The 22267-nt window shown below is 47.8% G+C and overlaps 1 protein-coding gene across 1 annotated transcript in view; it reads left to right on the top strand.

Moving 5' to 3' along the window:
* Positions 1-22267, top strand: part of vav3a (vav 3 guanine nucleotide exchange factor a) — a 42872-nt gene that overhangs the window by 8838 nt on the left and 11767 nt on the right. Inside the window, exons 6-19 of the mRNA XM_076013731.1 lie at positions 942-1045; positions 1169-1268; positions 1496-1591; positions 4184-4252; positions 4990-5076; positions 5222-5307; positions 6140-6272; positions 11531-11640; positions 14656-14757; positions 16088-16179; positions 17727-17749; positions 18667-18685; positions 21015-21145; positions 22031-22096. Coding sequence (XP_075869846.1) covers positions 942-1045; positions 1169-1268; positions 1496-1591; positions 4184-4252; positions 4990-5076; positions 5222-5307; positions 6140-6272; positions 11531-11640; positions 14656-14757; positions 16088-16179; positions 17727-17749; positions 18667-18685; positions 21015-21145; positions 22031-22096 — 1218 coding nt within the window. The remainder of the gene's footprint in view (positions 1-941; positions 1046-1168; positions 1269-1495; positions 1592-4183; positions 4253-4989; positions 5077-5221; positions 5308-6139; positions 6273-11530; positions 11641-14655; positions 14758-16087; positions 16180-17726; positions 17750-18666; positions 18686-21014; positions 21146-22030; positions 22097-22267) is intronic.

Raw genomic sequence — 22267 nt, 5'->3', positions numbered from 1 at the left:
ACCATAAATCCATTAAGTAATACAATATTTGTCCAGCGCGCTTAGACTCCAATACGACGTAAAAAAAAAAAAAAAAAAGAGCAATGCTCTTCAACAGAAAAAAAAAATGTGCCAGCGTCCCGTCTGAACTCCCCGGAATTGGGAAAAATTCAATTTTCGATATTCTCCATTTTGTCTGCTGAAACGCTGTTTTGGCAAGTCCGCGCCGCCGTGCAATGTCAAAGAGGGTGCCGGTACCTTCTGCCAGGTTAGCGACAACTCCTCCAGCCACGTATTCGCTCTTCCCTTTGTGTCGGCCTCGCAGCCGCCCTGGTTTCGCCCCCCCCAACCCCCTTCGGAAAAACATTGTGAGAGTCGCAACAAAGCGTCGCTTGCAGCTCCGAGCCAAAACTCGGCATCGCATTGCTCGTGTTTTGTGATGGATAAAGCTTGCTCTGCTGTAGCCCGGGATGAAAAATAAATCGCTCAGGAAAATGGGTGTAATGCAGGCAATGCAGAAAAAAACAAAACAAAAAAAAAACTGAAGCCAGCCGATAAGTTGATATTGGCTCGGTTAATAAACCGATCTGAGCAATAGTTTGCTGCTTCTTTGGCACTTGACTGAGACGCCACGTCCCTGGAGGTGTGTGTAATTATTAATCCCGCCACAGAAGAGATTTATGATCGCTTCATGTATTGGCCCATAAAATTTTATAACGGCTGCATTAAAAAAAAAAAAAAAAAAAAATCAGTACTCGGCACTCGTACAGATCTGTGGTCGTGATCGTTGTCTTAATATTTCTCGAAAGTAGTTTCAGAGCATCTGATCTAATTAAAAGCGTGTTGATAAATGTATTCCATGAGAAATATATTGATATGCAATTGTACTAAATACTAGAATAAAAAAAAAACAAAACGTTAATTTCAGAGTTGTGCATGTTGCCGTTTCTGTTTCCTTCCAGGAACTGGTGAGAGTTCACAAATGTTTACTGCTGGAAATCCAGGAGTCGGTCCACCACAGAAGTGCCCAGAACCTCTACCAGATCTTCATCACATTCAAAGAGAGGTTTGCGAACCTTTTCGAATCCTCTCTTGTATTAGGAGTCTTCTTAGAAAAAGGAAAATGCGGCGACCGCACAGAGGTTCAAGATGTTGCGCCAGCCATACCCTCGTTTGTTTTCCGCGACAGGTTGCTGATCTACGGGAAATACTGCAGCCACGTGGAAACGGCCATCGCCCTGCTCGACTACATGTGCAAAGACAAAGAAGACGTGCGCATGAAGCTGGAGGTAAGATGCGTCCCTTCAAGTGTGGCGGGGTGGTGGTGGTGGTGGTGGGGGGGGAGTCTCGGAGGGGTCCGGCAGCCGGCGGCAGCGGCGAGCGATCGATCAACTCTTTTGCTCCGGCGGACGCTTTTCCCCCCCGCGACGCAACTCGGACACGACGGCAAGCGTATTGATCATCCTCTGTCTCTCTCTGTCTCTCTCTCTCCCCCCCACTCCCACTCCCCCTGCAGGAATGTTCAAAGAGAGCAAACTACGGCAAGTTCACGCTGAGGGACCTGCTGGTGGTCCCCATGCAGCGAGTCTTAAAGTACCCGCTCCTCTTGCAGGTATGCATTCAGTTGGATCTGCGTACTTTTGACTTTATCTTCTTCTTCTGTTTATGTATTCTACCTGTGCTAAGTAGGGATGTTAACAATTAATCGACTATCGATTAATCAATTAAATTAAATTAAATTAGACGCAATTAATTGAACGTATTTTACACTGGTAGTTAATATCATTATAACAGTGTAGTGGCAGGAAAGAGCAAGTCAGCTGTAGATACTGTGATGGTCATAATGTACCTCGAACAAGTTACTTTTAACCATTAAAAAAAGAAATGAAAAAAAATAATAATTAAAATGTGACCCATTAGAATAGAGGATAAATGTTTAGGGTGTTTTTACCGTTCTCTAATGTAAAAATGGGTCACATTGGACATTATTGAAGGGTTAAATGTTGTGTTCCTTACACATTTATCATTGAAATTTAGGTTCTCAGGATCGCTGCTGATTAATTAATCGTTAATTGATCGATAAGGTCAATCAACTAACGATTAATGAATCAATGAATGAATCAATTTTTGCATCCCGAGTGCTAAACCTGCCTATTTATGCAACATGTTTCTCTCAACGTAGCATGAATGTGGCCGCTGTTTTATGAGAATCCTGTTGTTTTTGCAGTGTTTTTAAATAAGGTGATGCACCATTTTTAATTCATTCATTCAAAAAAACCACAGTGTATATTGATGAACACTGACAAAGATGTGTATCTGTAGTCCCTGGCGGGTCATGTAGGCCTACTATCCATACAAAAAAGAATCATATAATGACAATTCATAACACATAACACAGGCAGCACATTGAAAAACTGCAACGCAGGGTCACGATGCAAAATGAAAAATCTTGAATTCACCTTGATGAAGACATGACGATCAAGACTGGTCAGCTTTATCTTTTTGATGCAATGATTCTCACTGCCGCTAGATGGTGGTGTTGATCGCCATTTTCTGTTTTACTGCGATTTTTTTTTTTTTTTTTTTTTTTTTTTTTTTTGGAGGGCCTCGAGGCTCAGAGAGGCAAACGCTGCAGTGGATTCGCATATGATTGTCACCGGACCGAGACATTGAGGAGTGTTGGAGAGGTTTGAATAAGGAGGGGAGAGAAATGAGTGACACGTTGACGGGCAGAAAGCCGGAGAGGCTCGGAGAGAGGTGACACTGAAGCCAGGCTTTTGAAAAATCACAGTGGAAAAGAGACAACGGTGCATTTTAATGATCTGGCACGTCGCAGATGATTTGTCTCTGTAGTCAAGAAAATGCAGTTGTTGTTTTGTAAATTTTGAACGCTGTTTTTGTATTCACCCGACAAATGGCTTGCGTCCTTTTGGCACACACAGAAGGTTCGTTTGCAGTGTTTTTATGTGTAATTTTAAAAAGGAATTTTAAACATTTAGGGATTTAATTAATTGATTCATAAAAAAATCTAAAATATGAAGGATTCGGTCTTAGGTTTCTGAATTTCTTTAAAATTAGGATCATAAATTTAGTTTAACCATCTGGAAATGACCAAAAATTGAATCCCCGAAGGCTGAAGGCAGAATTTTCCGTTGTTAGTTCTGACAAATGGCATCGGCCAGTGAGAAGTCAACGCCTCATTGTGTTTGTGTGTTTTCTTCGCTTGCATGTCGCACACAGCGAATGTTTGGAAAGCATTCCCTCACTTTTTAACCTTCAAAAAAAAAAAAAAAAAAAAAAAAAAATCAGAAATCAGCTCATTTCCCCAGATTTCCAAAAAAAAAAATCCTCTAGCATCTGCACTTTTATAATCCCACTCTGTCACGTGGTCCCGTGCATCGCAGATGCCACCCAAAGGAAGACGGGAGGGGGGGAGGGGGAGGAATATATGTCAACAGTCTGGCAACAAGCAGCTGCTTCTTCTTAAGGATCCGCCGAGGTCACTTTCCCGCAGCGGCGACGCAGCCTGCCAGCCTGCCAGTCTGTTCCGTGGATGAGTCCATCGTGCACGGCCGGGGCTATCAGCCCGCACCCCCCCCCCAACCTCCAGTATCGGTGCGGAGGTGCGGGGATGGCGGAGGGAACTGATAAATTGAACTCTGTCGCCTTGCAACTGATAATAATAATGCCCCGGTTGAGCTTGACTGACACCGGGGATTTGAGCGGTCGCTACGCAGACACATATATCTCCTCCCGTAGCGGCTCAGCTGCGGTGTGTGTGTGTGTATGTGTGTGTGTGTGTGTGTGTGTGTGAAGGACATGCATGGCAGCACTTCCTTATCCTGCACTCGCCGGGGACTTAGATGTCTTGTTTACGTTGGCGAGCGTTCACAGATGCCATCAGATTTATCTTCGGACAAATTCCCCCTTTTCTGCATTCACTCCCCCCCCCCACCTCCCACCTACACCCGCTCCCCTCATCCAACATCCGGTTCATATCAGAGAGAAGGCTTTAAGCCCACATGTGCAGCGTATGTCCGCGTGTGCCGGCGGCAGCGGGATAACGCCGTCCGTGAACGCAACACGCCTCTTCGCTTGCTAGCTGCTGCGTGATTGACGCGCTGCTCGACACCGGGCTCGTTATCGCGGGACACTTCGTTCACCTCTGCCTGTGCTACGTGTTGTTTGTCCCCTGGCCCAACAGGAGCTGGTGAAGCACACGCACGACGCCGGCGACAAGAGCAACCTGAGGATGGCGCTCGACGCCATGAAGGTAAAAGCGCGAGGGTTGTTTTTTTTTTTTTTTCCCGCCTCAAGGAAATACTCAAACACTACGTGTGAGCTGTTTGATTTCCTTGTCGTCTTACACACACACACACGCACACACACACACACACACACACACACACACACACACACACACACACACATATATACATATATATATATATATATATATGTGTATATATAATTTTTTTTTTTTTCTGAAACGTTATTTTGAGAATGGCCAGCAGAGATGGCACGCACTTTTAGCACATTTTTCATTTAAAATATTAATCGTAAAGTAAATATGAAGCGCGTCAAATCAATGATTCACTCTTCACGAGTTGAGCAAAACGCCTTCTGATCGCCCCAGAGAGTTGCAGCTATAGAAAGAATCTTGCCTCCCTCTCTCTCTACATGAGCAGGTACCGTGGGGCCCAAAAGATAAACCAAACATTACTAACTTTTTTTTCTTCCCCCCCTAAAAAAAAGTTTGTGGTTTTAGAGTCAACATAAATCAAAGTCAGCAGTCTTCCTTTCTCGTTATCTTTTTGTTTTATGTTCTTGTTACATATGATATCTAGCTAGCTAGCTAGCTAGCTGCCTATCTGAACACTGTGAATGTCAATTTATTCAACAAAATGTGGAGCTCTTTGAAATTTGGGCTGGCTGCAAGTCAGCAGTTGGTGCAAGAAATAAACGTATTAGCCAATTTTCATCTTTTGCCCTCTGCTGTTGTGTTTGCAGGATTTGGCTCAGTACGTCAATGAAGTCAAGAGGGACAACGAGACGCTGCGGGAAATAGACCAGTACCAGAAATCCATTGAAAACCTGGTGGGACACCTGTTTTTTTTGTTGTTGGTTTTTTTTCTTCCCAGATAACAAGCTGCTCCTCCAAATGTTTCGCCTCTATTTTATTTATTTATTTGTTTTTTTCCCCTCTTCTCACACTGCCTCTCTTTCACTCACCTCAACACAGAACCAGCCCCTGAGTAACTACGGGAGACCTAAGGGTGACGGCGAGGTGCGCGTGGCCTCGGTGGACAAACGAGCCAAACAGGACAGGTGAGCCGTCTGACTGATGGAAAGATTGGCTGGAAACGGGCCAAGGTTGACTTTAAGAGCTTAAGAACGGCGCTGTTAGAAATTGCACCCGTGTGAGTTCGCCGTGGAGGGGCAAAATCCAGGCGGCGGGTAAAATCTGTGGGAAAAAAAAATTTGTAGCGAATAATATCTGTGATGTGTTTTCGTCCAAAAGCCCCGCATACAAAATCTGTGGATCAGCCCTTTGTGACGTCACAAAAATCACGTCTGATTTTTCCTGGGCGTCTATTCGGTCTTCTGAGACCAATCGGGGCCTTCTTGATCCCCCTCCAAACTTGCTTAAAGACCAACAAAGCATTGCTTCTAACAGGAAGCAGGAACTAGAAGAGCTTTTTTTCGCAGGAGGTTGAAAACAGAGGGCTAAACTACCTCCTCGTCCGAAGGCTTTATCCGAAGGCTTGAGGACGATACGGAGGGTGAAAACGAAAACAACCTGAAAATGGGGAATCTCCTTCCTCCCCGGCTGGGTTCATGTTAGGACGGCGTCTGTAAAGTCGCTCGTCACCGTCACAGTAATGAGATCTTTGATGAGAATGAGAACAGCTCGTAAGACCTGTAATTTTCCAGAGACCACACGGAGGCAGAAAAACTGGAGCAGCAGGCTTCTCTGCTCCTCCATGACACAGAAAACCTTTTAGTGTTCAGTGCAGTTCATTTCACGATGCTTGACGGAGCAGTGTGCCATTACCGATACGGGAAACAAGCACAAATAATAATAATAATAATGATAATAATAATGATAATGATGATAATATGATCGTGATAATGACGCGGTGCCCCCACTGAACCGCAGGCACATCTTCCTGTTTGACACGGCGGTCATCGTCTGCAAGCGTCGCGGCGACAACTACGAGATGAAGGAGGTGATTGACCTGCACTTCTTCAAGATCACCAACAACCCCACGTCGGACAAGGAGAACAGGAAGGTCTGCATTCGCTCACACGCCGTTTTTCATTGTTGTTATTATTATTATTATTATTATTTTTTTTTTTTTAATGACGCTGACGCTTTTTTTAATGACGCTGACGCTTACCCAACAACCCCGTCGGGGAGGTTTTCCCTCATACTGCAGAGGTCTTGATGACCTGAGAAGATAAGAGATGACGTAGAGCTATTAATCGTTTTCATTCCACCTCTTTTCAAAAGGAAAGGGAATATTTGCGCAACTTTTTTTTTTTTGTGTGTGCGTCATTTTTTTTGTTTTAACGCACCAAACATTTCGCCCACAAAGGTCTTGCCACAAATATGTTGAGACAAAGCAAACTAAGTCCTGCAAAACACTACTGAAACTGCAGCTCTGCATGTCAAAGAATATCCCAGAGTTTCAAGTGCGAGCCGCACGTCCGATTTCATTAAGCGCTCTGTGCTTCCGGAAGCCCAGTTTTCCCACACTGGACAGGAGGAGCTCATTTACACTCGCAGTGATTTAATTAGTGGCAGAAAACCGTAATGGTTTCGAAACTCAAACCTTAAATCTTGAACTGAAACTCAAAGCTTCGATTGTTTAAGTAACCTCTGATCGAGGCAGATTAAAGTCAGAGAGCCTCGTCTGTCTCTCACGTTTTTAATTACTTTATTTCAATTGCGCCTAACGAAGACGTGACGTCGAGAGAGGAGAGGAAGAGAGAGACTGGCGTCTCGACGACGAGCGCCTCACCTAACAAGCGAACCGCCCTAATGGAGGGAAGTCTTGCGCTGTTGAGTCCATTACCGCCTCTTTACGGCGGTGTCAGCAAAGTTAAGACACCGGCGTCGGACACCTGACAGGCCAATTAACGGCGCCGCTTCGGCGTAATGAGCAGCCATAACAATTCATCAGGCCAACGCAGATTCATAAAAATCCGGCGGGGAGGTAAAAAAAAAAACCAAAAAAAACAAAAGTGATGCGAACTCGCTCCTCGACAGGGATCTTATTAGCAGCCGCGACATCGGAATCCCTCCGCAGGCTTTCGCGCCCAAAAGGAATTCTTTTTTTTTTCCCCCCCTTGTTTAGTAAAAATAAGTAAATAAAAAAAAAAAATCACTGCAGAAGAGTCTTAAATAATTTGGCTGGCTCGCGTTTCTCAGCGCCGGCTTCATTTACGGGCGTAGCACAGAAATAGTGTCAGACTCGAACTCTCTGCCTCCTCCCAGATGGTGTTGTCATTAAACCTCGCTCTGGGCCCCAAACACACAAACACACACGCACACACACACACACACGCGGGGCGAAATGATAAAAAGTGCCAAATGGTGAAAAATTATTGCCAATCACAATGAAGGATTTTGTTTATGACTTGCCAGGAAACAATGATTTGGACAATAACGAGGCTGTAAATTGTAGACATTAGCAGGATTAAACCCATATGGGCCTCTGTAGTGTTTCCCTTTGATGAAACTTCCAGTTGCCTCGCCGCCGCCGCCGCCGCACATCCGGCCGTGATGGATAACGCGCAGTTTGCGCGGCGGCGTGTTTATTACGGGGGAGAGGGTGCAGACGAGGGAGGAGGCGGCGGCGGCGGCGGCGGGGAGATTTCATCGCCGCGGCAATGGGATCGCATTTGCATGCCAAGTCGGACGGAGCCGTAACGGAGTCGTCCGAAAAAAAGTTTTGTTGCCGCCACCACGGCTCCGCCCCAGGTGTGATTAGAGTCGGAGCCGTGCGCACCTTTACTGACTGTTATGATAGTTGCAGCAACGTAGAAACGACGCGAACAAAACCGGAAGAAGAGGGTGCTGCGTGATTGCGTGAGGCACCATGTGCAGGGAGGCGCAGTTTAAACACCTGTCCTCTCCAACTCAGTCGCGGATGTCTCACTCTGTCAGCGTTTCAAAGTACGATAAGGCTTTTTACAGAGTCCCAAATAAGGGGGGGGTTGGGTAGGGTCATCAACAAACTTTCGCTACGCCATCCGTTTGACAGTTTGTCCAAAGAACGCTGTAAAATATTTGCCCTTAGCTTGTTTCTGCCGTTCCCTAGTGGCCTAAACATGCCACTGCAAGGCCTAATGGTCGTGATGTGTGTCCTCCAGGACCCGAAACTCTTGCAAGGCGCGCATTTTTATTTCCTCTTTGATATTTGGGCTAATTGGGACCTGATGACCGTCGAGAAAAATGATTATCTTCTGACATGATATAGTCTCTGAAAAAAATGATATCCACATGTGAGATGTTACATATTTTATACATATTTAGCAAAATTCAACTTCCATCACAAACATTGAACACTTACCATGCATATCCGAACAAGAATTAACTGTGACATTTGTTTGTTCTGAACTTCTGGGTCGGATGTCGGCCATCTTGAATCGAACACGTGATGTGTTATACCCCTCTTCCACCACTAGGGGGCAGTTTAACGTTCTCGTAAGTGGACACCAGGCCCTTGTAGACCAAAATTTAATATTGTGGTCGAGACAACCGAAAGGATTTCAGAGGGTTTTTTTTGGGGGGGTGGGGGGGTGGTATAATACTTCATACATTACTTGATTCCAACGAGGTGATGCTATTGTCACGACATCTCACAATTGGCTGAATTAAGGAGCAGCATCATCAGCCGCCGTCTGACAGTGGAAAAATAAGTAAAAATCTGTCACACAATTTGATTCAGTTGCTGATGCATGCTGGTCCGCTCCTTCTCATATATCAGGGTGTTCTTCGCATCTGGAGGAATTCCCTTCGCCTGAAGTACAAATGCAGACAGCAAACGTGTACAATTTGAGATCGGCCACGATGAGAGACCTATCGTCAAGAGCCAACAGGCCGCAGAATCGGACTTGAAATGATCCAAAGTTTGATTCAGTGCCAAAGACGTGCGAGGCGAGGCCGAGATCCTTCGACTCATCAGTATCGGGCTCGATTGTTTGACTTCTCGGAAAGCCCAAAGCACGAGGCAGACAGATAAACGATGCGAACTGACAGACGAGTCGGCGGCGGACGGCCCCTCTTTCTCTTTACAAATTGCCAGCCGGAGATATCTTCCGCCGGGCGTTTAGACGCGCCGTCCGCTGGGATTGCCTACCGCCGAGCGCTTTGCCTCCCCCCCCCCCCACACCTTTCCATCTTCGCTTGAAGCGAGGGAGAAGAAGACGAGCTTCCCTGACAGAGCCGCGCGCCCAGCGTGCGTTCAGCCTCCTCTGGAGTTTCAAGTCGCCGGGGGCTGAAAACGATGCCGCTCGCAACGAGATAAACACAAACGACGGCAAAAGCGCGGCAGGTTAAACAGGCAAACGTTTAGCCTTCCGACGCGAGGTAATGGAGGACGATTGCAGGAGCCACTCTCCTCGCGCCCTCCTCCGTCACTCTCTCCTCCCTCCGTTTCGTCTGTTTGCCGGTTCCGCCGCCTTCCACCCCCTCGGCCCTTTGTGCTTGCTCCCCCCGAGGCGCTCCTCTTTTTCATTTTGCATCTCTTTGTCTCCATCTGTCTCCTCGCATCCCGTCTCATCCGCCTCCTGCTCCGTTTGTCTCTCGCTTAACCGGTGCATTTTTTTTTCATTATTATTTTTTGTTTTGCGGGGGCCTGTCAAACGATAATTTCTTTTCCCCTCTGATTAATCGCATCAAAACGCGATTAATCGCGTTTTGATGCATGTTTAAAATTCTGTTATTTTTCCCTTTTATGTCTCTATTTATGCAGAGCAATTCTTACCAGATTGTCTTCATTTGGAGCCAAATGAACACAGTGACAGGATTTCCCTTTTTGATCTTTTGTATTATTATTTCTTTTTCAAAACAGTGCCCCTAGACCAGGCATGGGCAAATTACGGCATCCGGCCCACTGCGTGTCTCTGTCTAGCCCGCGTGAAGCCAGTCATAAACACCCCCCCGCCACCCAACTAAACTTTGCACGGAACTTTGCCGCCACGTTAGCGTAGCGCGATAGTGTGCCCCCCCCCCGCGTCAACGAAAAAATGCGCCGGGACGTTAGCGCAATTTCCAACCAGCACCTCACCCCCCCATCCCAGGTCTGTCATGTGGGCCGTTGCAAAAAATGTTTGCCCACCCCTGCCATAGACCCACTTATTACGTTATGCGTTTTGTTGAATGACGTTGGACGAAACAAAACATGACCCCTGTCTCAAATCCAAAACAAATACGTCAGAATGGTGTTAAGAACACTTTGCTTCTTTTTAAACATAAACACAAAGAACCACACGGAAGAAGGAAATCTGTATCGCTGTCCCAAGCTGAGTCAATCGTCTTGTGCACTCTACTCCAAAAACAAATGTGAAAGTTAAAATTTGCAGTCGCAGCAGTGTACTAGGCTGTCTGCCGTTGTGTGTCGTTGGCACATAGACAAGTCCCGGCCAGTCAATCGCGTCCCGTTAGTGAAGTCTGAAGGTGGCCGCTGCCTGGCTGTATGTGCTGTGGGCCGCGAGTGAGGCAGGGTGTCATATAGTTGCAGCTGCATTTGGGTGACAAGAAGAAAGGAAAAAAAAAAAAAAGATGCTTTGGCCAGAGCGGTCATTCGGTCACTGGTGTAGTTAGTTGCTTGAACCATTCACAGTGCGATTTGCATAAAATAAACACCGCTAACGTCGGTAGGATGTAGTTAAACATAGGTTGACATAGGGTCTTTAATGGTCCAGTGTGTAACATTTGGAGATTTTGAAGAGGAAACGGCGACATCAAGTGGCTAATTTCAGATTGCAGCGCCCGTCACTCTCCCTTTCCCTCCTGAGCTTGCCAGTGAACTACTACAGTGGCCTGCGCACCCAAAACCTGGATACCTCAATCGCCGTCTTCTTCGTTGGTTTATTTGAGGACGCAAGCCGTCACCCTAAATACCAAACGCTCCGGCAGGCAGCTGGAATGTCCGCACCAGGCTTCCTTAGAAATATAGCTGCGCAAGATGGCCGCTAACTTGGAGCGAGACCCTTGATCTTTGCATATTCTTATATATATTTATAAGAAAAAAACATTCTATGGGTAGGAAAACCAAATTACTTTCATTGTACTGAAGTTTTACGCTTTTGTTAATGTACGTGTGGGCAGCATATTACATCTTATATACACATATAAATATCATAAATCAAGCTGAATATCACACACTGATCCTTTTAAGGCTTGAGGACCTTGACTACCGGTGAATGGAAGGGGCAAAAGGCTTGCAATTAAAATGCACGTTGTATCATATTGTATCTCATCCCGATTTACGCGTTCACGCCCGACAAGCGCTCATTTTGTAAACTGTTTGCGTTGCAGTGGTCCTACGGATTCTACCTCACGCACAACCAGGGCCAGAGCGGCTTCGAGTTCTTCTTCAAGACCAAAGAGCTGAAAAAGAAGTGGCTGGAGCAGTTCAGCATGGCAATGTGAGTTGTTTGTTTGTCTCCGCCGCCGCCGCCGCCGCCCACGCGCGACAGGAGCGACAAGGCTCGACCGCCGTCCGGTTATTCAAGTCGGCCCGCTCGGTGATTTACGAGGGGCACGAGACGGCGACGGAGGAGACGCGCAGACAGGCGGAGCAGCAACCCGACGCGCCGGGAAAATGCAGCGCGGGCTGCTCCGTCGCCGCTTTTTAGCGTCAAACCGACGGGGAGTCGGTTCCACCCTCAGTTGCACGGCCGCATCCCGGGGGGGGGGGGGCCTGGACGGAAATCCGATAAACCAGGTGACAAACTGAGGGTTCGCGCGGCGACACGGGCAAAGGAACAAATGAAGACGGTTCACTGCTGCAGCAGCAGCAGCAGCAGCAGCTGAAATTCCAGCAGTCTGAAACAGATCATTCAACTCTGCGTGAGCTAATGAGTCTAATTCCAGATATTAGCTTGTGGAAACCTTTGTTAAATAACCAACAAGCAAAAAAAAAAAAAAAATCACTTTTATAGATTGGCAACCTCATCGCTCGTATTTCAAATCTGAGATTCGTCCACGTTGCCAAACGCCATCAGAAAGAATTTTCTGCAGTTTTCAACTGACCATAAATTTCCCAGTGGTTCAGCTTCCTTCTTTTCCGTCCTTTCCTTTAAGCTAACCCTGCATCTGGCATCATCAGAAAAACCCGAAGCATAACAAACTGGATCGGTTCATTGGAATGGCATCGACGTTCCATACCGCTGGATACCACGTGGTTGCCATGCCACTCAAACTGCAGGAGTGACCCCCTCAGTCAGTCAATTTGAAAAACTCTAATTTGATATTATTACAACAGGCCAGCTCTCCCAATTGTGTCATGAAGTCAAATCTCCTTTAAATCCTGTCGTTGGAATCATAAATATTTTAAAAAATATCCGTTAGCGAGCAGCAACAGTTAACGTTGGGAGCGGCAGAGCTTTCTAGCAGCTGCGAGAAATAATGAACATTGTTTTCAGTGTGTGAAAAAAAAGAAAAGAAAAAAAAACATACATATATATATATATATATACATATATATGCGCAGCCCATTGTTTTCTATTTTCAAAGCAAAAGCAACAGGCTGCAACAAGGGGGACGCGATTAAAAAACAAAGATGAAGAGCGATGCGACGCGAGTCGGCGGGGCGTCCTGGGGGGTGGGGGGGGGGAGCTAACGAGCCGCAGCTAAAGACAGGCAGGCAGTGGCGGTGCCCCCATGGCGGTGGCTGATCTGCGAAACACTTGTTTTCCCTCTCGGTGCGTTTATTTCCCAACCACCCGCCACTCCCTGATTGAGTGCGACTCGGCAGCCGCGAGGAGCAGGCGAGACGCGCCGCTGGGGGTGGGGGGGGGGGAGAAGATGAGATGCCGACACCTGCCAGCCCCCGAGGTGGACTGCGAGGTCCGCGGGATCCGGAGTCGGGAGGCGGATCCGTACGAAAACTGCAGTAAAAATTCTGGAGGAAAAACAGAGTCTTAATGTGATCTTAAACACACAAAGGCATCTCTTCGCCAATAAAAAGCCTTTTTAATGTCCCAGGCAGGACTAGTTGATGACCGATGAGGGTGGTGGAACGCCAGAGAGGGGCGGCCACTCAGCAATAAAGCTTCCAGAACTAGCAGTTAGGGGGCGCTCCGTCTTTGGAAGTCAGAGGAAGATACTGAAACTTGTTTGTACTCAAATGCAAAACTGCATTTCAAGTCCATAAAGGAGCCACTCTGATGGTCATCTGAGGATCAAGTTCATTCATTTCGGTGGTGGACGACCACGAATAGACAAGGTTGGTTAAAATAAATTTTTAGCGTTTTTATGATAATCAGATCAATTTGTGGCGTAGAAAGCCCCCCCCCTAAAGTCTGAACGCGTCACTTCAGCGGCGTAAAGTTAAAGTTAGCTGGGCTAAAGGTAGCCCAGCTAGAAACACCATTGTCGATCATACTTCCTACTTCCTGGTCTCTAATTATTATTGCCATTAAGCTATAAAAAAAAAAAAAGAAGAAGGAAGTGTAGCTGCCTGTTTGATTAATTATTAACAAAAAAATTAAAAATTAAATACTGATAATAAATACAGAATAAAAATACTGATCTCTGCAATAACTTTCTGCAGAAACTTCCCAGATGGAAGATTACGCTTAGGAAACTTAGGAATTTTGCAGGAGGCGGGACGCTGAAGTTACTCAGGATACGCTACAGCCGTTTGTCTCTCCATCTGACTCTTTTTTTCTTTTTTTTTTTCTTTAAAAGAGGATGAAAAAAAGTTCAGAAACGGCGCCGTCGTGCCGAGACGTCGGGAAAGAAGTTCTCTTCAACGTGGAGTAGCCTGAACACACACACAAACACGCACAGGGGAATAAACACCAACACTGGCCGAGTCCGACTGTCTGTCTGCAATTCCCCCCCCCCCCCCCCTCCCGCCTTCACTTCAAAGATCTGTAAGGTTTAATTGTGGCTGCCAGCCTCGGGAAAAGTCTGTCCACTCTGGACTTTGAAAAGCAGTGTGTGGCATTAACGATGAAAAATCGGTAAATGACATGCGTGATTAAAAGTGAATGGATTAAAAAAAAAAAAAATTGCTTTAAAAAAACAAAAAAACAACAACAACCATTTATCATGGTAAACCAGGAATATTTTACTTCCAATAGAAATATATTTTTGAAAAATGAACACAAAATAGTCTGGGGCAGTCTGCTAGTGTCAGCTACCCTTTGCAATAAAGTATCAAACACAAGCCTCATAATTAAATAAGTGTGAAACATATTGACACGAACGTAATGGGAAAAGACACCTTAAGGACATCCTGAAGGCTACTCTGCAGTTTCCAGGTGTTTAAACCTGTTTCCGTGGCCACAGACAAACAAATTAGTATTCTGTGGGGAAGAATTAGTATTATAAAACTCCGCTGATTTACGCCCGTCTATTTTTTTTCCCCTCTATTGTGACCTCCCCCCCCCCCCCCCCCCCGCCCGCCGCTACGCCGCCGCGCTGACGTCCAGATCCAACATTTGCCCCGAGAACGCCGCCAGCAACTACCACGACTTCCACATGCACACGTTCGACCGGATCACCTCCTGCAACTCCTGCCACATGCTGCTCAGGTGAGAGACACGCACGCACACGCACACGCACACGCACACGCACAAGCGCAGGCCCTCTGTTGAAAAGGCCTCCTCTCCACCCACTCGCTTTCTCTTTGTAGCGCGGCGCTTCTTTTGAGTCCGCTGAATACTTGCCGGCGCCCCCCCCCCCCAGAGGAGCAACGCTTCTCATGGTCTCTCTCTGTCTCTCTCGCACGCCCCGGTGGTGGAAGAAAAAAAAAAAAACACAACCCGCCGCCTGTCACACTTAAGCACGTCTTCAAGGCGACGGCTGGGGACAAGAGGGAGGGAGGAAGGGGGGGGGACAAGGTTATTGCTTTGTGAACACACGGCGCCACAGCTGAACTCACCAACTTTATTTCTCTCTTTCTTTTTATTATTTTATTTTATTTTTTTTTAAATTCTCTCAGGGTGACAGCGGATTGTCACTCAGAAGCGTCTGAAAGTGCAGTTTTGGCCCCTCGTTTTTTTTTTTTTTTTGCTTTTAACCTCCTGTTGATGAGCTAGCTCTCAACTAGCTGAAGGAGCTAATCGGCCGCCTTGCTCCTTTGCTCTTAATTTGTCCTGTGATTTCTTCACTTGTCTTCCCTGAATGGGTTTGGTATGTATTGTATGTTGTCTTAGGGTCATTTCTTTTCATGCTTGGCCTAGTTTATGTATTGACAAATGCTTTTTTTTTTTTTTTAGAATATAATATAATAGAACAGCTTTATTAATCACGCATTGGGGACATTTGCTGCTTACAGCAACAAAAAGTAGTTCAAAAGAGAAGGAAAGTTTTTTTTTTTATGTATATTTTATCGCTATAATTAGCAAATTGTGTCTATGAATTTGCATATTTGCGAAAAAACAAAAGTGTGAGGGGGGGGCACATGCAAACAAAACAACCTCCTGTTGCTGCTCCTTTGCTGCAGTCTCTCTGCGTGCGAGTGTGCACCTGCAGATTGCAGCCTTCATTGTTTTTTTTTTTGTTCTGTTTATTTATGATAAATTGTGCAACGGGCAGCCGCACGGATTTAAAATGAAGGAAATAAACATTGCTTAAAGGTGAACAACAAGGCATAGTTGTGGTCCAAACCCGAGAGACAAAGCACTTCCTGATCAACCCGGGTCATGCAGGTGCAGAAATGCCATTGCAGGTTTGAAACCGCAGCAGCAGAATCCCAGTCCGGGGGTTTTTGGCTGCCTTATCGAGCAACGCAACGCGTTCTAAATCAACGCTGTTTTGTTTTTTTTTGTTTTGTTTTGTTTTGTTTATGCTCCCTTGCAACTGTCTCCGATGAAGCGACCCACATTCTCATGTGTTTTATTGCTGTTTGTCCGTCCGCAGGGGAGTCTTTTACCAGGGCTATCTGTGCTCCAAGTGCGGCTCAGGAGCCCATAAAGAATGCCTGGGCCGCTTCGGCTCCTGCGGAAAAACAGGTGACGCACTTTACACTTTGGTCAGAGCCTCTTTTTTTTTTTTTCTTTCTTTCTTTTTTTTTTTTTTTTTTTTTTTTTTCAGAAAGGTGCCACGGGTGTTCAAAACTTCCCCTCGTTGGGCCTTTTTTTTTATTTATATATATATATATATATCGTTTGCTCGTTTATCATCTCCCCGCTCCCCAAAGCTTGATCGCGCTTTTACCGTAGTTGGCCGGAAAAACTCCCGACTCCTTTTATTCTTTTTGAATTTTTTTTTGCAACCCGCCGTGTGTGTGTGTGTGTGTGTGTGTGTGTGTGTGTGTGTGTGTGTGTGTGTGTGTGTGTGTGTGTGTCTGTCACCGGGGCTCCCCTGTGCAGCGCGACTCGACTGACAGCTCGGAGACAAATGGAGGGGGAACAAAAAAAAAAAAAAAAAACCTGCGGAGTGAATTGAAGGCCTTTGGAAAAAAAAAAAAAAACCCAGCTCGGCGTGTCCTCGGTGTCCTGTGTGCGCACGTGCGCGTGTGCACAAAACGACAGGGAAGTAAAAAAACAATTTTTTAAAATATAAAAGTAGGTGCAGGCTGTTTTCCTCAGCACTAAATCTGGCTGCAGTTTTTATACTGTATATATATATATGAATGTCTTTTAAACCCAACAAGCACCAGCAGCCCAGTCTGCAGCTGTAGTGTCGCAATTGTGTGTGTGTGTGTGTTGTGTGTTGTGTGTGTGTGTGTGTGTGTCCCGTGGCAACCTTCTAGCTGCTGTCGGCCCTGACATCGATCAAACTTGCTGTCAGGTCTGCAGCCACGGCCGGTGCCCGCCTCAAATCTCAAATTTCGCTGCAAATTTGGTCGCCTTTTTTTTTTTTGTTTTGTTTTTTTGTTTTTGCATTTTTGACTTCACTTAAAAAAATAGAATAAAAAAATGCACCAAGTTTTTTCTTGCTGCGTCTGAGAAAAGCCGCGGCTTGCCTTGCGCTCAACGTCGGCCGTCAGCTGCAGACGGTGCTGCAAGGGGTCAAAGGTCGCAGGGGGGGAGGGGACGGCAGGGCCTGCGCCGCGTCGCGCTTATGCAACAGCGCAGGTTTACGAGCGTGCCCAGAGGTGTGTGGTGAGGTGGGGGTGGGGGGGGGGGGGGGGGGGGGGTGTAACCAGTTCCTCAGGGAGCCAATGAAAGAAACCGGCGGAGCAAAAAAAAAAAAAAAAAAAAAAAGGCAAATAAATATAAAAGAAAAAAAAAGGAGAGAGAGAGAAGCTCAGGTCTCGCCTTCCAAACAACGACGCCTCCGCCCTCCAGCTTGTTACCTCCTCCATCGCGGGCTGTCAGGTTAGCGGCGGCGGCGCAGCGGAAACAAAGCGAGCCGGCGCCGGTCAGACGCCGGCGCTCTTCGCCTGCCGCCTCCACCTCCTCCTCCTCCTCCTCGCCGCCGTCGTCTTCCTCCTCCTCCTCTTCCTCCCCGCTAATGAGCGAGTGTTGCCTCGTTCCCCCGGCGAGCATGTGCGGGTGTTTGCGTGCTCCCGCTCACCCGTCACTCACCATGCCTCCTCTCAAACTTCTTTCAGATCCTGCCTCCGTCAGAACTCAGGTGAGCCGCCGCCGCCGCCGCTGTGTGTGTGTGTGTGTGTGTGTGTGTGTCGGCGTGTGCCGGCGTGTGTGTGTGTGTGTGTGTGTTCTCTTTAAAGCCTCGCTGCACTTTGAAAGCCGCTCCTCTCTGCAGCTTATTTCCCAAGGAGACTCCAATTGACTCTGCGGCTCGCTGCCGCCGACTTGCAGCGAGAAGCCCGAACGTTTCTCCCCCTCTCCCGTCTCTACCGCCACACCTGGGTTTTTATTTTTTTATTTTTTCATTTTTTTCCCCTCCTCCTCCTCCTTCTTCTTCCTCTTCTTCTTCTCCTCCTTCTTCTTCTTTACACTGGGCTCCCTTTGCTCTTTTGTGCACCGGAGCGCTGCGGCGCTCGCAGGCCAACCGACTTCTTTGGGAGTTTGTGGAACAAATTCGCCGCCGTTTGCTCGGCTCGATACGCCTGCAAGCTGTCAAAGATCACACGATCCCCCCCCCCGCCCCCTCTCCCTCCCCTGCCGCAAAAAGTTACACTCGTGGGTCACGAGAATGCTCAATACCGAGACGATGCGCCCAGTTAAACACGGTGAAATGAACCTGCCAAATTTACCTTCACGTTGGGCCGCTTTCCCAAATTCCCGACTTCCGACTCCGACAGAGTGAATCGTTCATTGGCGTTTTTTTGCGATTCACACAACTCACCTCTGAGTACAACGCCGGAGTTCACTCACCGTCTTCTTTTACTTTTTTTTTTTTTTTTTTTTTTTCATGCGTCGTGCTTTTCGCGTCCAACTTGTTGTGTTTTTAGGAAGGGGGGGGGGGTGGCCTGACGGATTAGGGCTGTGTGTGTGTGTGTGTGTGTGTGTGTGTGTGTGTGTGTGTGCGTGTGCGAGAGACGTCCTTTCGTCGCTCCACTTACTCTGTGCCTGTCTGTTTTGCAGGGCAAAGGCCGAGATCCAGGTGAGAAAGCAACACCCCAGACCTCCGTTTTCTTCCCTCTTTCCTTCCTCCTGTCTTTCTCTGAGTAGTCGCCGCATGAATACGGCATTTTTTTTTTTTTTTTGGCAGGCATTTATCCGCTCGGCCGGAGGGAAAAAAAAAAAAAAAAAATCCTACAGACATGGTGAGAACTCGTTTTGAACAAGCGGTAAAAGCTTCATTTCCCACTTCCTGCCTATCAGGGAATAGCGCGAGACTCGCATAAATTGCAGCACGCAGGCTATTTTTTGTTGTTGTTGTTGTCGTTTGGTTCGGTTTTGTTTCGTTCCGCGCCGACGACTCGGACGGAGATTCAGCTCAGAGTTGGATCAAACTTAAAAAAAAGACAAAGACGTTTAGATGCCGGATGTGTGCAGCAAAAGCATGAGAGTGTAGCTTATATTTATATATATATATGTATATATATATATATATGTATGAGTGTATATATATATATATATTTCATCCCTCCCCCATCTGTGTCTTTTCGCTGCTTAATCTCCCTGCAGAGCATGAGTAACACGCAGCATCCATTCACTTGTGTGTTTATGCGCGTGTGCAGCTTTGCAATACGCACACGCACACACACACACACACACACACACACACGCAGGCACGCACAGAGAGAGAGAGAGAGAGCCTTTAATCTCTCATAAACCTGGCTTCAAGACTCATTTTTCCATCCTCCATCCATTATGCCGCAGAAAATCATCTCTGACTGAAGACGCATCAAAATCAATAGGCGTCTGATTGCCCCGGCCCCGTCGGCGCTCACCCCCCCCGCCCCTCCCCCTCTGCACCCCTCCCACCCCCCCCTCTGCCCCCGCCGCGCTAGCTAACGCGTCGACGCCGCTCCCCTTTTGTCTGGTTTTCAAAGGTGCACCAACACTCGGCTTGTCCTGGCGCGGGTTCGCAACGCGATCCCCCCCCCCCCGAGACTCGATTCTGCACGGCCGCGTGTTCTTCCGCAAGCCCCCATTCAGGCAGGCTGGTGCACGTCGGGGCCGCCGCCGGCCGCTGGAACGGGTCCCGAAACCGCGGCGGTGGCGGTGGATGCGGATGGAGATGTATCGGCTTGCAACACAATGTTGTTGACTTCCCTGGTCTGCGCCCCGAGCGTTACCTTTTCTCCACGCTCGCGCCGCGTTTTCTCTTCGTCTGACACATTGCAGGCAAAGACAGGCGCAAGACGGCCTAATGGGTTTTTCCGTGCGGGGGATGGGGAGGCGGAAAGGGAAGGGGGGGGTGGAGGGTTTGCAGTTCCGATCTTTGTGCGGAACGGGTGGCGGCAGACAGCGGACTGATTGTACGCTAAGTATGACATGCACGCATGTATGTCATGAAAATGCACGTGTGTGTGTGTGTGTGTGTGTGTGTAATTTCATTTATAGATTAAATAGATTAAATTATTAATATATTTATTTATTGCCACGTGCCGACGGGACATTTTAATAACGAGAGCACGGTGGCGTCATTAACGTTATTTCTCTTATGGGTGCGCTACGTGGTTAGCGACAGCTAACTACAGTCGTATAGCATATGACTTCCTATGCAGGGAGTAGGAAACGAGTTGATTTGCGGACACGGCCGCAACTTATGCTGACATGCTAACGTGCCAGAGGTAAAAGTTTCTTGCCGTTGCCCATTGTCACCATTCGAATCGCTGCATGCACTGCACACGCACATGCTGCAAGATTTAGGGGGAGGCGGCCAGGGCTCGCAACAAAACAGCCGCTGAAGCCGCCGTATCGCTCTTATCCTTTATCAGAGGTCTAAGCTGAACCTCCTGCGCGCACGCTGATGCATATCTGGGTTTGTTGTTGTTGTTTTTGTTTGGGTTTTTTTTTTCCACGCGAGGGCAGGTCAGGGCCAATAGGGGAGCGTCTTGCCAGTTGCTAACATGTAGATGTTCTCGCTCATTACTGGGGATAAGAAAATGGAGTCATGTGATCTTACCGGGGGCGGGGGGGGGGTTTGCAGCACGTGCAGGTTAGTCATTATTAGCCATTCCTCATGAGGTGTGTTTTGTTCTTGCAGGAGTGAAACACCCGTCGCCCATAAAAGTCGGAGTGATTTTGTCTCTGCGCACGAGCCTCATGATTTATCAGCACCAGTTGCCACTGTTTTGCAGTGTGGGAGCAGCGATTGAAAGTTTAGACGCGTCTTTTTTTTATATGCTTCTGGCCCCCCGGGACTTTCCTCTTCTCTCACTTTTCCCAACGCCAGTCCTTCCTTTCAGTCCCCCCCAGTGCGACTCCGGCCCTCGTCGGCACCGCGTTGCCCTCGCGCTAAAAAGTTCCCCGTGTCACAGGTCTGCCGAAGATGCTGGTCATCAGGAACTACTATGGCGTACCCAGCCCTGCGATCGGCCCGGCGCTCAGCATCCAGACGGGCGACGTCATCGAGTTGATCTGCGCCGACATTCACAGCCCGTGGTGGCAGGTGAGCGTTAACGTGTTGGCCCTCGTGTGGCCGTTGTGACGCACTCGCAGCATCGTTTTTGTAAAAAAAAAAAAAAAAAAAAAAAAAAAAAAATTTCTTTGCCGTAGAAGGATAAATGATCAAATGAATCCAAATTTTTGGCGAACTTAATCCATGGATTAAGGTGCCACAGTCACTCCCTGCATGTAACCCAACCAGAGCTGTTGCCTCAAGCCCTGCAGAGGGCACGGCCTCAACCAGGGAGCGGATCGGGAGAACAACACCGGTCCAAAAACAGATAAAGAATTCAATTAACTGTGCGTACAAAAGCTTAAGCGGCGTCGTGGTCGGCAAACATTCAATATCCATCACTCCTGCAGCCGCCGCACCTCAATCATTTCTGTTCCTGGGCGTCTGCGTGACAAATGGAATCGATCGCTGTAATTTCATTTCGTTCAACGGCCGCCATCTGTTTTGCTCCGTCAGTGTTACCCCCCCCCCCCCCCCAGCGAGGAAAGGGTACCGCGAGAGAAAAAAAAGCAGGAAGGGGGGGGGAGACGAGCGCCGACAGAATGGCCAGAGGTCGCGAAAGACGACGTGACCGACTCGGGTCCGGTTGAAAAGGTCCCGAGTCGACCCGAGAGGTGTTTAGAAAGCGAAACGTGTCATGTTTGAACTTTTAACGGTCGCCATTCAGGAAGGAGGAAGGAAGGAAGGCGGACAGAAGTCCTTCCTCCTTCCTCCTTCCTCCTTCCCGCCAGCCGCCACTCCGGCAATGGATAACCGGCGCTCGTAAAAATGTGCTCGCCGATCTGTTTTTGTTCTAATTGTCGCTTGAGTCATGGGTTCGCTCCTAACGCCGTTATCTCTCTCTCTCTCTCTCTCTCTCTCTCTGTGCGGTTGCAGGGCAAGATCCTGTCCACGAAGGAGGTCGGCTTCTTCCCGAGCGACGCCGTGAAGCCGTGTCCGTGCGTAAGTGAGCGCGGCTCCCCCCCACCCCCTATTGAGGTTTGAGGTGGTTTGAAATCAGCCCTGCCAAACCTCCCTCACCGCTGGACGTCGTGCTTCATTTGACACGGGGGGGGGGGAGCTGCGCAGGGAATATGAGCCCGTCCCCCGCCCGCCCTCCCCCGACGATAACAA

This window comes from Nelusetta ayraudi, unplaced genomic scaffold (genome assembly GCF_046127955.1).
Source record: "Nelusetta ayraudi isolate G7.1 ecotype Tasmania unplaced genomic scaffold, CSIRO-AGI_Nayr_v1 ptg000155l, whole genome shotgun sequence".
In the NCBI taxonomy this organism is placed as follows: domain Eukaryota; kingdom Metazoa; phylum Chordata; class Actinopteri; order Tetraodontiformes; family Monacanthidae; genus Nelusetta; species Nelusetta ayraudi.
Note: the sequence above shows the minus strand (reverse complement) of the source record. Positions and strands in the feature narration are given on the sequence as shown.